Source organism: Alosa alosa, chromosome 24 (genome assembly GCF_017589495.1).
Source record: "Alosa alosa isolate M-15738 ecotype Scorff River chromosome 24, AALO_Geno_1.1, whole genome shotgun sequence".
NCBI lineage: Eukaryota > Metazoa > Chordata > Actinopteri > Clupeiformes > Clupeidae > Alosa > Alosa alosa.
The window spans coordinates 7,973,635-7,988,634 of record NC_063212.1 but is presented as its reverse complement, the minus strand read 5'-3'; the positions used below and the strand labels follow the sequence as shown (position 1 = coordinate 7,988,634).

General features: G+C 46.1%; 1 protein-coding gene across 1 annotated transcript in view; it reads right to left on the bottom strand.

Annotated features, from left to right (window-relative positions):
* LOC125289955 (pyruvate carboxylase, mitochondrial-like) overlaps positions 1-15,000 on the bottom strand; it is a 219,245-nt gene that overhangs the window by 103,088 nt on the left and 101,157 nt on the right. The window contains exon 5 of the mRNA XM_048237070.1: positions 11,325-11,507. Coding sequence (XP_048093027.1) covers positions 11,325-11,507 — 183 coding nt within the window. The remainder of the gene's footprint in view (positions 1-11,324; positions 11,508-15,000) is intronic.

Genomic DNA, 15,000 nt, shown 5'->3' with positions numbered 1-15,000 from the left:
CATGGTTGGTCATACGCTAACATCAGATCTACATGGGCTCAGGAGGAGAAAGAGTCAGCGCGGTGCTCTCAGGCGACTGGAGGAGAGGCACGGTGAAGCGCGTTCGCTGTGGGGTCTTAACCCCATTCGCCACGCTCCCACCAAGGTCACTCCATTTCAACATCTCTCTCTCTCTCTCTCTCTCTCTCACTCCGAGTTAATGAAAATTGAGTGGTGGGAGGTAGCTGGCCAGTGGCAGAAGAAAGAGCAGGAGAGAGGGATACAGAGATAAGGAGAAAGAGAGAGAGAGAGCGAGAGATAGAGAGGGAGAGAGTGGGAGATAAAAGAGAATCGAGAAAAAGAGTCAGAGATAAGCAGTGTGACACAGAGAGGAGAAGGGAGAAAAAGAGTGTGTGTGTGTGTGTGTGTGTGTGTGTGTGTGTGTGTGTGTGTGTGTGTGTGTGTGTGTGTGTGGTGGGTGTGTGTGTGGTGTGTGTGTGTGTGTGTGTGTGTGTGTGGTGGGTGGGGTGTGTGTGTGGTGGGTGGGGGTGTGTGTGTGGGGGTGTTTTGCGGAGAAGACGATAGGAATGGCTTGGTCTTTGATGTCGGGGCTTACATGCGTGCATAGCCCCAGATCAGTGCTGTGATACTGACTGTCAGACACAACTCCAAACCTCTCTCCCTCAGATCAGCGCACAAAGGACAGTGGTGGAGGGGGAAACAGGGGGAGAAGGAGAGGCCAAATCAGTTCTCTCTCTCTCTCTCTCTCTCTCTCTCTCTCTCTCTCTTCCTCTTGATCTCTTTCTCTCTCTGTATTTCTCCATCTCCTCCTCTTCAGCAAGCTCTCTCTCTCTCTTTCTTCCTCTCTCTCACAACATTGCCTCTCTCCCACTCTCTTTCTCCATTTTCTCCTCTTCTCAAGACCAACTCTCTTTCTGTTTCTCTCTCTCCCACTCCCCTTGAAAGGCAGTCACACTGATTTCCCACCATATAATCCCGATTAGTGCTTCAAAGTCCCCTCCAAGTACCCAAGATCCTGTGTGTGTGTGTGTGTGTGTGTGTGTGTGTGTGTGTGTGTGTGTGTGTGTGTGTGTGTGTGTGTGTGTGCTATCTATGCATATTTGTGAAAGTGTGAAACAGAGTGGCATTTATTTGAGGTATTCATTACAAAACAGATGCATGAAGACCCATGCATAAAGCACCCACACACACCCACACCCACACACACACCCACAGCTAATAGGTAAAAAAGTTGCTATAAGCAGCAGGGTTGTAATTACAGATTAGTGGGTCAAAGTTTCCGATTTAATTTCTGCCCAAGGCTTTATTCCAGTTGAATGCAGCTGAAAGAGAGGTGTCTAAAACAATTGGGCCTCTGTGTGTGTGTTTACGTGCCTGCGTGCGTGTGTGTGTGTGTGGGAGGGGGGGTTGTGTGTGTGTGTTTGTGAGTGTGTGTTCTTCTCAGAGATCAAATATGATCTATCCCTCACACATCTACAAACACACACAAACAGATGTGCTAAACACCAAATGTGTTCCATTGGGCTTTCTCATGGGCTTGAACACTTGTTGTGAACACTTGCAAGTACTGTATATGCAGTACAACTCAGTTGTGTTTTTCTCAGCATGGCACGTGTGTGTGTGTGTGTGTGTGTGTGTGTGTGTGTGTGTGTGTGTGTGTGTGTGTGTGTGTGTGTAAGTGTGTGTGTGTCACTAACTGGCAGGCTCTGTCTTTAATTCCCTGTTGCGCTGTGACACTCTAACCGACAGGCTGTACTCAGTCGGGGTGTGCAACCAGAACTAATGCACGCCTTGTAACTAATAGTCTCTCTCTGCCTCTCTGCCTCTCTCTCTCTCTCTCTCTCTCTCTCTCTCTCTCTCTCTCTCTCTCTCTACTTTCTTCCCTGCCCTCACTAATACTTTCTGGCCAGCTGGCTGCTATCTCTCTTATTCCCTTCCCCATGTGTGTCCATATGTGTGTGTGTGTGTGTGTGTGTGAGTGTATTTGTGTGTGTTTCCATGTGTGTGTGTGTGGCTGAAAGCTTATGGGCTTATCATTATTATTACTAAAAACACACTTGCCCTTAACGACACAGCTATTTAAGCCATTAAATAAAGTTAATGTGCGCCCGGGAGATATGCCGCATGGAAGCAACCGGGTCCACGCTCGGCCGAGCATTACAAGGAAGATGATGGCACGGTGGAAAGTATCGAATTAGGCGAAGGAGTTAATGCTGAGCCGTCGCGCAGTCTTGTCAGACGCCGTGTAGGCGGATTGAACGGCGGTGACACGACAGGCCAGTGGTGCGAAAGAGATCAGGGGAAGAGGCCATATAAGGGCGACGAGGTGCGAGATGCAGCTCTGGGAGGGGCGGTGGGAGGGGAGTGTGTGTGTGTGTGTGTGTGTGTGTGTGTGTGTGTGTGTGTGTGTGTGTGTGTGTGTGTCGGAGGGGGGGGGTGGAGAGTACACTCGCTATTCCACGTCAAGTGTGCGCAAATAAAACTGCCAGAGCTATTACCCGTGGCCGAGCTTGACGTGGGAAGTCTGTTGCTGCTGTCGCCTCACGTGCCACAAGATGCGCGAACTCCTACGAATGTGCTCTGTGTGTGTGTGTGTGTGTGTGTGTGTGTGTGTGTGTGTGTGTGTGTCGTTCTCACCTTATCTGAGCGGTGACAAAGCTGTTGTGTGGGAGACACTTGAAGCTAGAACTCCTGACATGACCGTGAGTCCCTTCCATTCATCTCTAATCAAAGCCACAAGCACTTCCTACACACTGCTATTAATATAGCATGCATTTGGTTTTGATGCTCAGAACAGACTATACATACATAGTGGGAGATTATCGTCAAACTACTTTTCTTTGTCTATGCTTATAGGCAGGGATGTAGTGGAGGCTAAATGCAAGTGAACACAGTTTATCCACCTCTGAAATTTCAGAAATAGAGTTAATCCACCTCTTATTAGAGTTTATCCACCTCTCAAAAGAGTTTATTCACCAATTGCAATTATTAACATTCAAAAAATCACACTGTATTATCCACATTCACAATATGAACACTTATCAACACTCTAAGAACCATTTAATACTACTGGTATTGCTATAAACATTAGACAATAACCACCATCATCAACCATGTTCTGAATGCCTTTTTTTAAAATATAATACTGTATGACGCAGTCCACCTTACCGAGATCACAGAATTCATAGTTTACCCACCTCTTATTTTACCACTACATCCTTGCTTATAGGAGAGATATGAATGGGCAAGTTGTCTTGAGGATCATTTCCTCATTGCTTACAGAACATATCTTTTCTATAAGCATAGGCAGTTTGAGGATAATTATAGGAAAGATATGTTTTGGAAGCATTGTGGAAATTATCCTCAAAACAACTTCATGGAGAACTCCTATAAGCATACACAAAGAAATCCATCTTAGCTCAGGGACATCGAGAGTGATTTCTCTCCTGGTGTAAAACTCAGGTTTTAACAGCGATTGAATTTTCAGTTGACTGGTCAGATTATACCCTCAACTCACAAGCTGCACTATATGTTTTGCATTTTGTTTCTTAGAGCTGGGGTGTGATGATGCTGACCTTGCCTTCCCAAACATTCAGATGTGTAACTTGCAGCGTCATTTAAGCATGACAACCTTGGTCATAATTTCCCCCAAATGGTACTTGAAAAGATTTTCCATAAACCAATCCTTTCAAGGTGAAAATAAAGGTTTTTTTGTAGTTCTATGAAGATTGGCTTTACAACTGCTCAATAGCCAGCAATATTTTCAGAAAAGGTTCAAATGAAGGACGGCTCGTTAGATAACGCTGACTGTAACCCGTCTGTACAGATAGACTGCACAAAAGCACTGCAAACATCAGCAATGCCCCCTTGCATCTCTAAGTGCACTGAAAAAACATAACCATTTGATGTCTCTGAGTTCTGTAGATTGACCTGTGGCATGACTACTGTCAGACTGCACCCCGAGGAACCAACCCAGGGGCAGAGGGAAAGATTTCAACTGAGCGCTGCCTTCAAACTTCTGAGGAGAAAGCGCGGCTGGAACTTTGACAGGACTGTACAAGAGCGCTCCTGGCAAACAGAGTGAGAAAAGAGAGAGAGAGAGAGAGAGAGAGAGAGAGAGGGAGAGAGAGAGAGAGAGAGAGGGAGAGAGAGAGGAGGGGGGTAAAGCAGGAGGAAGACTAGTGTCTGGTTGTTCTCTTGGCCTTGGCTAGCTGGGGTTCAAAAGTACCACTGGCCTGACAAGCTGGGGAGAAGCTGAAAATACCCTACTGAGCAATGAAAAATACATGATAACAGAAAGAGAGAGAGAGAGAGAGAGAGAGAGAGAGAGGAGGAAGTACACCAATGTCAGTGTAGTCTATTTGAGTTAAATGAGGAGCTGAGATAAGACTTAAAGTGAGAGAAGAGAAGAAAAAAAAGAGAGAGAGAGAGAGAGAGAGGGAGAGGGAAAGGTGATGTGAGGGAAGATCGAGAGGCACAGGTGGGCAGTGAAGGACGCAGGCATAAGAAGCGTCGGAATGAGACAGTGAGATGAAGAGCGAGAAGCTGCAGGGAGACTTTGATGACGGGGCGATCAACAGACTACGGCGACGGAGGTCAATGGAGGTTGGACACGGTGGGACGAGATGCCGGACAAGGTGAAGCAGAGGCAGACAGATAGAGAGACGGACAGCTCCGAGGCTGGACAGGAGTGGACAGAATGCTTTTCCGGGGGATAAGGTCGCGGAGGAGAGCGTGGGATTCTTCATGAGATTAGAGAGACTAAAGACAGGAAGCAGGGCAGAACACACAGAGAGTGGACAAGGGAACGAGGGAACGAAGGAGGATAAGTAAAAGGTCAGAGACGGACAGCAGCAAGCGATGACTCAAGGCAAATGCTGAGGTCTCTTGCTTGGAACACGAAAACAAATCTCAGTTGACGAGAATTTCTCAAATTTCACCCTTCACCAGCCTTTCTCCCTCTCTCTCCCTCTGTCTCTCTCCCTCCCTCTCTCTCCCTCCCTCTCTCTCCTCTCTCTCTCTCCCTCCCTCCCTCTCTCTCTCCCTCTCTCTCAGAGTGACATGAACAATGGATCATTATAAAGCAATCATACACAAGTAATGCCTCCAAAATGAGTATAATTATTGTGTAATTAGAACAAAAACAAATTACGGGAAGGAAAAAAAAAGTCATTATGTTAAAATAATGATGGCATAGTCACCCATTGTCCCCTCAAATACTCTCTCTCTCTCTCTCTTTCTCTCTCTCTCTCTCCTAATCCAGATATACATTCTCAATCAAGCATGTGATAATCATTAATCTTGAAAAGATTCCTACTTTTATGATCAGTTTATGCGCTTGTGTGTTTGTAGACATACCCAAATTGAGCACATGCTCCAATCAAAGGATTATTGGGATTTCAGATTATCAAAACAGGATCAACACTTTCACTCGGAAACAGACAATTATTTGCCTTGGTCCCTATCCATCAATTGAAGATGAAGTGTGAAGTCTTTGTAAATATTCACTGTGTCCCTGGGCAATATAGGTATGGTAGTAATTGCGGGCCCTGGTTGAATTGACGGAATGACGCTGTGCTCTTTTCTTCAAAAAGTGGGATGAAAAGCATTTCTGAGTCCTGTGTGTCGTACGTTTCTGTTTCTCCATATCACATTTTTCTTTGCCGATGTACACACCTCCATGGCGATGTGAATAGGTGTTTCCTTCACCTTTAAGAGCAGGGCTATTGTTGGAGCCACCATTCTTCATGGCTCATTCAGAGACGTCAGATGACACCCGCAGATTGAATGGCCGTTGCTACTCTGCACGTCTCCTGCTTCCAGCCTTCCCTGCGGTTATTGATGTGGAGAAGAAGCTAGTCGTCTTGACAATCCTCTCCTCCCTTGATGTATGACAAACAGACAGGGGCGGGTAGGACCATCTTGCATCCATGAACGCGGGGCTGAATGTGCCGACATTAGCATAGAGGCAATCTCTCTCGTGCCCAAAGACCCCCCACACACACACACACAGACACACACACACACTCACAAACGGCAGCACGAGATGTGCTCCTCGGTGACAGTTGCTATGGGCACTGCCGCCTCACACGTCACTGGCGTTTACCATCTCTCACTCCATCTTCCTGACTGTCACAATTTGTGCCCACTCTGCCCCCACCCATACAACCCCCCACCACCCCCCCCGTCACTCCTCCTCTTCTCTCCTCCCCTTTCCTGCCCTTCTTCTATCACTCCTTTCTTCTGGAGTGTCACTCCATCCCTCCTCTCTCCTCTTCTCCCATCTCTCTGTCCCTTCCTTTCTCCCTCTCTTCAGACTCCTTCAGAGCCCCGGCATCTTCCCCAGCCACAATGAGCCTCTCTGCTCAGGGCCCATTGCCTGCGTCTCTAATGAGAGAGAGAGAAAGAGAGGGGGAGAGAGAGAGAGAGGGAGAGAGAGAGAGAGTAGGGAGATGAAGAACTCGGCAGCGTGTGGCATAGCAGAGATACCTGGCATGGAGACACGGCAGTGGCAGAAGCAGCAGCAGCAGCAAGAGCAGACGCTGGGGCCATAAAGTGGTTAATTAGTCTGCATTCCTCTGTCTGGCTCCACCAGAAAGACTGGCTCACCCACCGCACCCACCCGATTCTCCCCCCCAACACACTCACCCACCCGACCCCCAACATACTCATCCACCTGATTCTCACTCCCCCTCAACCATCATTTGCCAGCTGTTTTACATAGCAAAGGTCCAAACATGATTTGCATTGGAAATGCAAAGGCATAGAGCCAGGGCCTCACTTGTGCCCATTGTTGTGGTACTGTAATGACTGTGTAATAAGCCAGTTGTAACATGTTCACACAGTGCAATAAGCAGTTATAGCATTTTTGTGTACTGCATAACAACTGCACTTCTTATGTGATATTTTTGCATGAGGGTCATTCCACGTCAGTTCAACCAGGGCCCACGCACTTAGGTCTCAAACAATTCTGAAAAAAATTACCAGGTGTACCTATGTTACCCAGGAGACACACTGTAAAATTACTCTTATGTAATATCAATACTTTCCAAGGGGGTGTCGATTTTGTTCGGCCTCTTTTTTTTGTCAAAGTTCACAAGCCCACAGCGCAAGAACTAAACCATGTAGGAGGCTTAAATTTTGCATGCTGGTACATAAATGGGAACAGTATGTAGCAAAATCGTCACGTTTGGTCTGGATAATCAATATCAAAAAAGGTGTTCTGGGTGCTCTGAAAATGATGACCAAAATTATTTTTCAGACTTGTGAGGTCTGCTGTTCAGACCCTGAAGGGATTTGTTTTCTGTTCATTGCTTTTTGTGAGAGTGTTTCTACTTATCTCAGTAAGGAAATAAATCAAGAGCCTATGTTGAGTACAAATATGTCTTCTGAAGGCTTAAACGGATTATCCAGACCAAACGTGACGATTTTGCTACATACTATTCCTATTTATGTACCAGCATGCAAAATTTGAGCCTCCTACATGGTTTAGTTCTTGCGCTGTGGGCTTGTGAACTTTGACAAAAAAAAGAGGCCGAACAAAATCGACACCCCCTTGGAAAGTATTGATCTTACAAAAGAGTAATTTTACAGTGTGTCTCCTGGGTAACATAGGTACACCTGGTAATTTTTTCAGAATTCTTTGAGACCTAAGTGGGCCCTGGTTGAATTGACGTGGAATGACCCATGAGCTGTGCTCTTTTGCAGCTTTACAAACCATATTTTTTGATCAATTTAATTCATAAATTAAGAGTTTCTTAAATCTAAATGCAGGCGTCCTCTGCTTTTGTTGCGGTCTGGAGCTGGGCTGTTACAACGTGCGAAATCTGGGAAGGCAACATGGTGGGCAGTTCAGGCCATGGCACACTTGCTACATCCCCAGGTATAGTTTTGTCCTTCCATTTTGGATGGCATTTTAGCGCTCCGCTCAGCTCAACACATCAAGTCTGCGGGTGGGGAAGTAACACCATAAAGCATCTGGACCGAGCGGCAGGGGGTTCAGAGCTCTTTTGCAGAGGAGTGTTTAGCATGTCATTCAGAGGCCAGTTAGCCTCCAGGCCTCTCTCGGGTGGATGCTAATGTTAGCCATTTGCAGCATTTGCTTGCAGAAGCTTAAAGGATTTTGCCTGCATGGAATAGAGCTCGAACGCAAAGGCCAGGCTGGTTTGACAGCTGCAGTGGGGGGATGTTCAGAAGTCTCGCACCCCGTCCTCTGTTGGGTGGGAAAAAAAACAACCATGTCCTGAACGCAGAGAGTTTCTCAATCTCACCTTTGCTTACCATTTGGCTCTCTGTTCTTGCGTCACACGCGTAGGCTCAGCAGGAAAATCATTACCCTGACTTGTTTAGAGAGAACAAGCACCAGCACCTGCATAATTCATCGCTACCGGACCCATCCTGGGGCACCCTCACAAAGAGAGTGGAAACCTAATCAAGTTACGACTGACTGCACCCCTATGCCCTTTCTGGTGACGACGTGTCAAACAGCAGATGCGCATGAAGCAACAGAGGAGACAATGCATGATGAAAAACACTGAAATCTTTTCCGGTAACACACCCAGTATCCAAAAATCACTATGAATAGATAAATAGAGGATTCTAAAGTATTCATAATGAATCAGAATAATTGATATACATCAATATACATTAACTATTTATACATAGTGATGATGCATCATTGCGAAACGTTTTGAAAGGCTGGCCCTCTCACAACTGAAATCATGTCTGCCCTCTGCACTGGGCCCGTACCAATTTGCCTACCGACGCAACAGATTAACAGCGCTCCACCTGGCACTCACCCACCTGAACAGTCCCAATGTTAGAATGTTGTTAATTAACTTCAAGTTTAAGATCAGCATTCAGCACTGTGATCCCCTCCAAGCTGATCTCCAAGCTCAGCCAGCTTGGCATCAGCAACTCACTCTGCAACTGGACTATAGACTTCCTTACTAACAGACCCCAGGCTGTTAAATTAGGACGTCTCTCCTCCTCCACTATCACCCTGAACACTAGCGTGCCTCAGGGCTGTGTGTTGAGCCCTTTACTTTACTCCCTCTTCACCCACGACTGCACCCCTGTTTATGGCTCCAATGCCATAATCAAGTTCGCAGATGATCAGAGAGGAGGATGAAACAGCATATGGGATGAGGTTCAGCTATGTGGTGTAAAAACAATAACCTGGCACTCAACATCCAGAAGACCAAGGAGGTCATTGTGGAATTCAGGAGAACCAAGAGCAAGGCACACACACCCCTCCTCAGCGGTGCTTTAAGTTCCTTGGGGTCCCCATCACAGAAAATCTTTCTTGGTCTCTCAACTCCTCCAGTCTGGTGAAGAAGGCACATCAGCACCTTCATTTTCTACGGACCCTACTTAAGAAAACACACCTATGTTCTAGAATTCTATCAGACTTCTACCGCTGTACCATTGAGAGCATACTCACAAAGTGCATCTCTGTATGGTACTACAGTGAAATCTGCACAAAGGACTATTGGCTCCCAACTCCCCTCCATCCACAACACATATCATAAACGCTGTACAAACAAAGCCAAATCCATTGTCAAGGATGCCACCCACCCACACCATGGTCTTTTCACCCTACTTCCATCTGGCAGGCGATACAGAAGCCTGCGCTCCTGCACCAGCAGGCTCAGGTACAGCTTCTTTACCCTACAAAATGACAATAAAGTTGAATATGATAATGACTGCATACAAGTGTTAATGTTATGATGTTATAGTGTAAGCCATTACAACTTGAAGTATCAGAATATGTTATAAAACTTTTACCACTCGATAATGCCTTTGACCACCATACGCCTTTTGTCAGATGTCATGATGAGGTCTGGATAGATATAAACATATATGAATGTGTTCATAACTCTTTTTGGATACTGGAAATTAGCCATTTTTCTCTAGAAAATAACATCTTCTTGACCTGTGCTCTTTTCTGTGTACTACTATCCCCCCTCCGCCTGTCTAGAGGGCAAGCACAGCACATTTCAGCTGGAACAGCTGGTCTTAGTGGACACCTGAGATTAAAGGCTCTGAACCGCCATTGTTGCAAACACCATTGACTTACCCTCTAAAAGGGAAGCAATGCCCTCTAAAAGTTAGTGAATGTGTGAAGGTGTTGAGTAAGCTGCCATTGAATTGTCAACAAAGCTTTAAGTAGGCCAGTAAGGACAACCTGTCCGCATAACTATCTACTGATATTGCATGGTGCATAAAATTACAAAGGCAAAGTTCTTATTATTGTAACACAACTCCCATGGTCATTATAGCTTACTTGCTAACATAATTCCTTTCCCATGTTATACTGTGTACTATAAATATTCCAAACTGTGCAGTGCTATTTTGATTTATTGATGATTCAGTGAAGTGAAGAAACCTTATATTGCCTCCTTGCGAACGTCTCTCCCACCATTGAGCCCATCCAGTCCATCCCCTAACCTCCTCATCCAGCCATGAACAACAAAAGGCCCTCGCCAGAGAGATTACCTCACTGAGGCCTGCATGGTAGCTGATTGAAGACTGTTGTGTAATCACTCTAATACACACTGAGAGACAAGTGAGGGCCACTTCTTTGATCCCAAACATCTCAGCTTTTATCTGAAGGCTCACCATCTGGGCCCGAGGAATGGCATCTGTGCATTAGCGTCTCACAGGGCGCTAGCTAGAATTAGCATTGTTGTGCTAGTGTGTCATTGGCTGGCACTATGGGTGCTTTTGTTGTTCTGTGAGAGTGTGGAGCTTTTCAAAGGCACGATGGAGTGAGAGACCCGGGCCGTGTCCCTTTCATCCTTTACAAATGCTACAACAACAATGCAAATTAAACATCGACTAGCGACCGAGTGAGTGCAAAGTAAATAAATAAATAAATGACACAGGGCCGCACCTTCATTTGCACAGATTAAAAACGAACAACAAGGAGAAGCCAACTCATTTAAAACTAATTTGGAGCCGGAAGGCTGCTTTACACCTACCGCACACCTACACACAAACACCCCACCCATGACTAAACACAGACACACACCTCATACACAAATACACGCACACATGCACCTACATACTGCACCCCCATGTCCCACATGTCCGCATAAACACACACCCTACCTCCCCACACACACTGAACAGATGTTCGATCTGAAATTCCACACACCTCCCCTGACTGCAGAAATCCCTTTACACACACACACACACACACACACACACACACACACACACACACACACACACACACACACTGCTAAAACGGCAAACTCCACCCCCAAACTGCAAACCCAATGACAACGCTAGTCCAATGCTGGACAAACTCCAGGCCCTACCTTGACCCCTCTGATGCGGAACTCGACGAGGGCTCGGTGCATTTTGGCGGCGGCGGTGGGCAGGTCCTTGCCGCTGGAGATGACCTTGACCAGCAGCGAGTCGTAGTGCGGCGACACCACAGCACCCTGGAAGGCCGAGGCGCTGTCCAGACGGATGCCCATCCCCTCTCCACTCCGGAAGACCTGGACAGAGAGAACATATGGGTCAGACGTGTGTGTGTGTGTGTGTGTGTGTGTGTGTGTGTGTGTGTGTGTGTGTGTGTGTGTGTGTGTGTGTGTGTGTGTGTGTGTGTGTGTGTGTGTGTGTGTGTGTGTGTACGTTAATGCACAGTTATGCTAATGAAGTAACTTGAATTAGAGAGGGAGAGAGAAAGAGAGAGAGGACAGAAAGGGGAGAAAGAAAGATAGAGAACAGAGGGAAGGAGAATGAGAAAAGAGAGGGGGAAGAGAGTCGGAGAGAGAATGGAGAAAAGAGAGGGGGAAGAGAGTCGGAGAGAGAATGGAGAAAAGAGAGGGGGAAGAGAGTCGGAGAGAGAATGAGAAAACATCTGTAATTAAAGTTAGCCGTGATTCACACTCATTTCACACGAGTAAAAAAAAAATCCTTTGTCATGACAATACAGCTCATTTCAATTTGAGTGCGAGACAAAGAAAGAGCGAGACAGGAGAGAGAGAGAGAGAGAGAAAGAAAAAAAGAAAGAAAGAAAGAAAGAAAGAAAGAAAGAAAGAAAGAAAGAAAGAAAGAAAAGAGATGCCAACGAGATGCTTTTCATCTGCTCATGAATATTATTATCCATGGTCAACACTAACCTCATTAACTCCCCAAATCTGCCTGTCATGACCAATGATTAGAGGCAGTGGAGAGAGGCCATTACTGAACATTACTGAGCCTTCCCCGTAACTGCTGCGCACTATTGTTGCCTAATTGCTAATGCCATTAAAGAGTTGGCTGTTGGTCATAAGAAACAAAATAACTACCATTGCAGATGGCAGCTGTTCACAAACACTTCGCACTAACAAAATGGAAAGCAATTATGAAATCTAGGTCATGTATTTTCCGTTTCGATTACACCTCCGAAATCACAGGATTCACAGAATCTTGTGAAGCTGCAAGCTCATGTGGGGGTCTCTCATGGCGAACGTGCCCTCTCACGGCGGCGAGCTCCCCTGGTGCGCGGCAGCTTGTGTGGTGTGTTTGTGTTGCTGCTTACACACCGAATATGCTGTTCATTAACCTTGCCAATGGCAAGGAAGGGAGGGAAAAAGATGGCGGACAAGGAGTTCAGCCCAAGCGTGGTTGTCTGTGACAGGCCAAGGCTGATGTATGTGCACACACACACACACACACACACAGATGCGTGGGAGGAGTATGCAGGGGGGCAAAGACTTGCCATCCAATCAAAGCTGAGGCTTTAAGGGAGGTAGTGGGCAGAGAGAGTGTACAGAGAGAGAACAAGAAAGAGAGGGGAAGAAAAAAAGAGAGAGAAAAGAAAGAAAGAGGGAGAGCAAGAATGTGGAGGTGTTAATTAAAAAGAGGAATGGCGGCACTGGCATGACACAGTTCCTCCTCATTCACTTGTCTTCCACATTCCTCCATCTTTTCTTTTCCCTTCTTCTCCTGAATGCCTTTCTTGGCCTTGACGTGCACGTGTTTACTCTGTAGTCTGCCTGAAAAAGGAGGGAAGACAACAAAAGCCAGTGACAGAGGAAAGGCGAGAGATAATGAAAGACATGAAAGAGGGAAGAAGGAGGAAAGGAGGACTAGAAAAAAAAAAAAAAAAAAAAAAAAAAACAGGGGCCACAGCATGTGTGGTAGTGAGATAGTGAGGGGTAAAGATACTAGGACTGAGAGAGAGTCAGACGCATCCACAGACTCTGGAAGAAAGGACGACATTTAGACTAAAAAAGTAGACATACTACAGAAAGACAGTGTGCAGGTGAAGGTTACATGGAGTGAAAATGAAATGCACACATAAAGACACAGGAGGAGAGAGAGAGAGAGAGAGAGAGAGAACAGAGGGAGAGAGAATGGAGCAAAAGAGGGGGAAGAGAGGGAGGAAGCAGAGGGTGGTCTTGTCCAGGACAGAGTCGATGACAATCTCCTCTCCCTAAGCGAGACCTCATTGATCAGTGGCCATCCAATTATCCTGCCTTATCCCTCAGCCAATTAGGCAAATGTATAGTCCATAAGAAAGAGATTACTTTCCATTTTGCTCCCGCTCCGCTCCTTGCTCTCTCTCTTTCACACACACACACACACACACACACACACACACACACACACACACACACACACACACACACACACACACTTGAGCACCCTGGCTTTGTGGAGACCATATGAAGCCAATTAGAGCGATTGCTTGGCCCATTTCTCCCCACTCTTATTCCCATACAGAACGTCGTCGTTCAATTCCTTTTCTTCTCACCTCGGCACCATCACCTTGTCTGATTCACCACCACCACCATCATCACCACCCCTCAGGGTGACCGCATGGTGGGCTGGCATGGTGGGCTGGTGGGGGGTATGCCTGGGTCAGACTGATTCCTGGTTCCCTGGTCCCTGGTCGATTTCATGCCAATTAAACCATCACAAAAGGGCCTAGGTTCATCCTCCATGGAGAGAGAAAGTGAGAGTGGAAGAGTCGAAGAGAGTGTGAGGAAGAGAGAGAGAGGAGAGAGAGAGAGGAAGAGAAAAAGAGGTGGAGAGAGATTGAGAGAGATGAAGACACATATAGTGGGCTTGAAAGACATTTCTTGAACCACTTAGTAGAATAAAAGGACTTTTAAACTAAGAGAAGGGCATATGGATGACACACTGTTGCTCATTTGAAAATCTACTATGATATTGGAAGAGGGAAAGAGGTGAAGAAAGGAGAGGGATAGAGAGAAAGAAAGAGAGTGAGCGAGAAAGAGAGAGATTCCTTAAAGTGTCACTCGTTGTCCATCCCACGGCTCACTGGTTGCCTTCGATTGATTTCGATTTGGACCTGAGACAATAGAGGAGAGCTATGTCTCCGTCTAGTGTGGATTTTAGAAAGAAAGCAAAGCAGAAAATAAACTCCAGTCCATTATTTCACAGACACACACACACACACACACTGTACACACACACACACACACACACACACCTCTCTCTCTCACACACACACACACAAACACACAAAATCTAAAAGCACAGGATTGTTCAAATCCTTGAAAGCCACACAGACAATTGCACCTCAACAGCCCCAGTGTTGCTTGGAGATGAAGCGATGGCGTTGGGCTCCATACCACCAGAGGATGTAAAGGACCTACATATAGAAGGACACTCCCGCATTTAGGAGTCTCTCACATTTATTCACACACAGAGCCTTCCGCACCACAGGACTACGTATTGTATACCATGAAGGCCATTAGACTTGGAGCAACTTAAAAGAAGATTAAACAGACAGGGAAAACGCTGTCCAGTTTGCTTGTTTCAGGAGAGCATCTCTGTTCATTCTTTGGGAGACTGGATATACAGCCACATCTTAAAGTAAAGGTGCTACTCCTTCAATTAAAATCCAGGTTATTAGGCAAATTCAAATTATGTATTAAATTCAGCTAATGTCTCCCCATTGTCTTCTAGCTATATGTTCAGTAGGTGCACAGGATAATTCCGGTATTTAGCACTTTGAGTCCCTTTTCTGGTTTG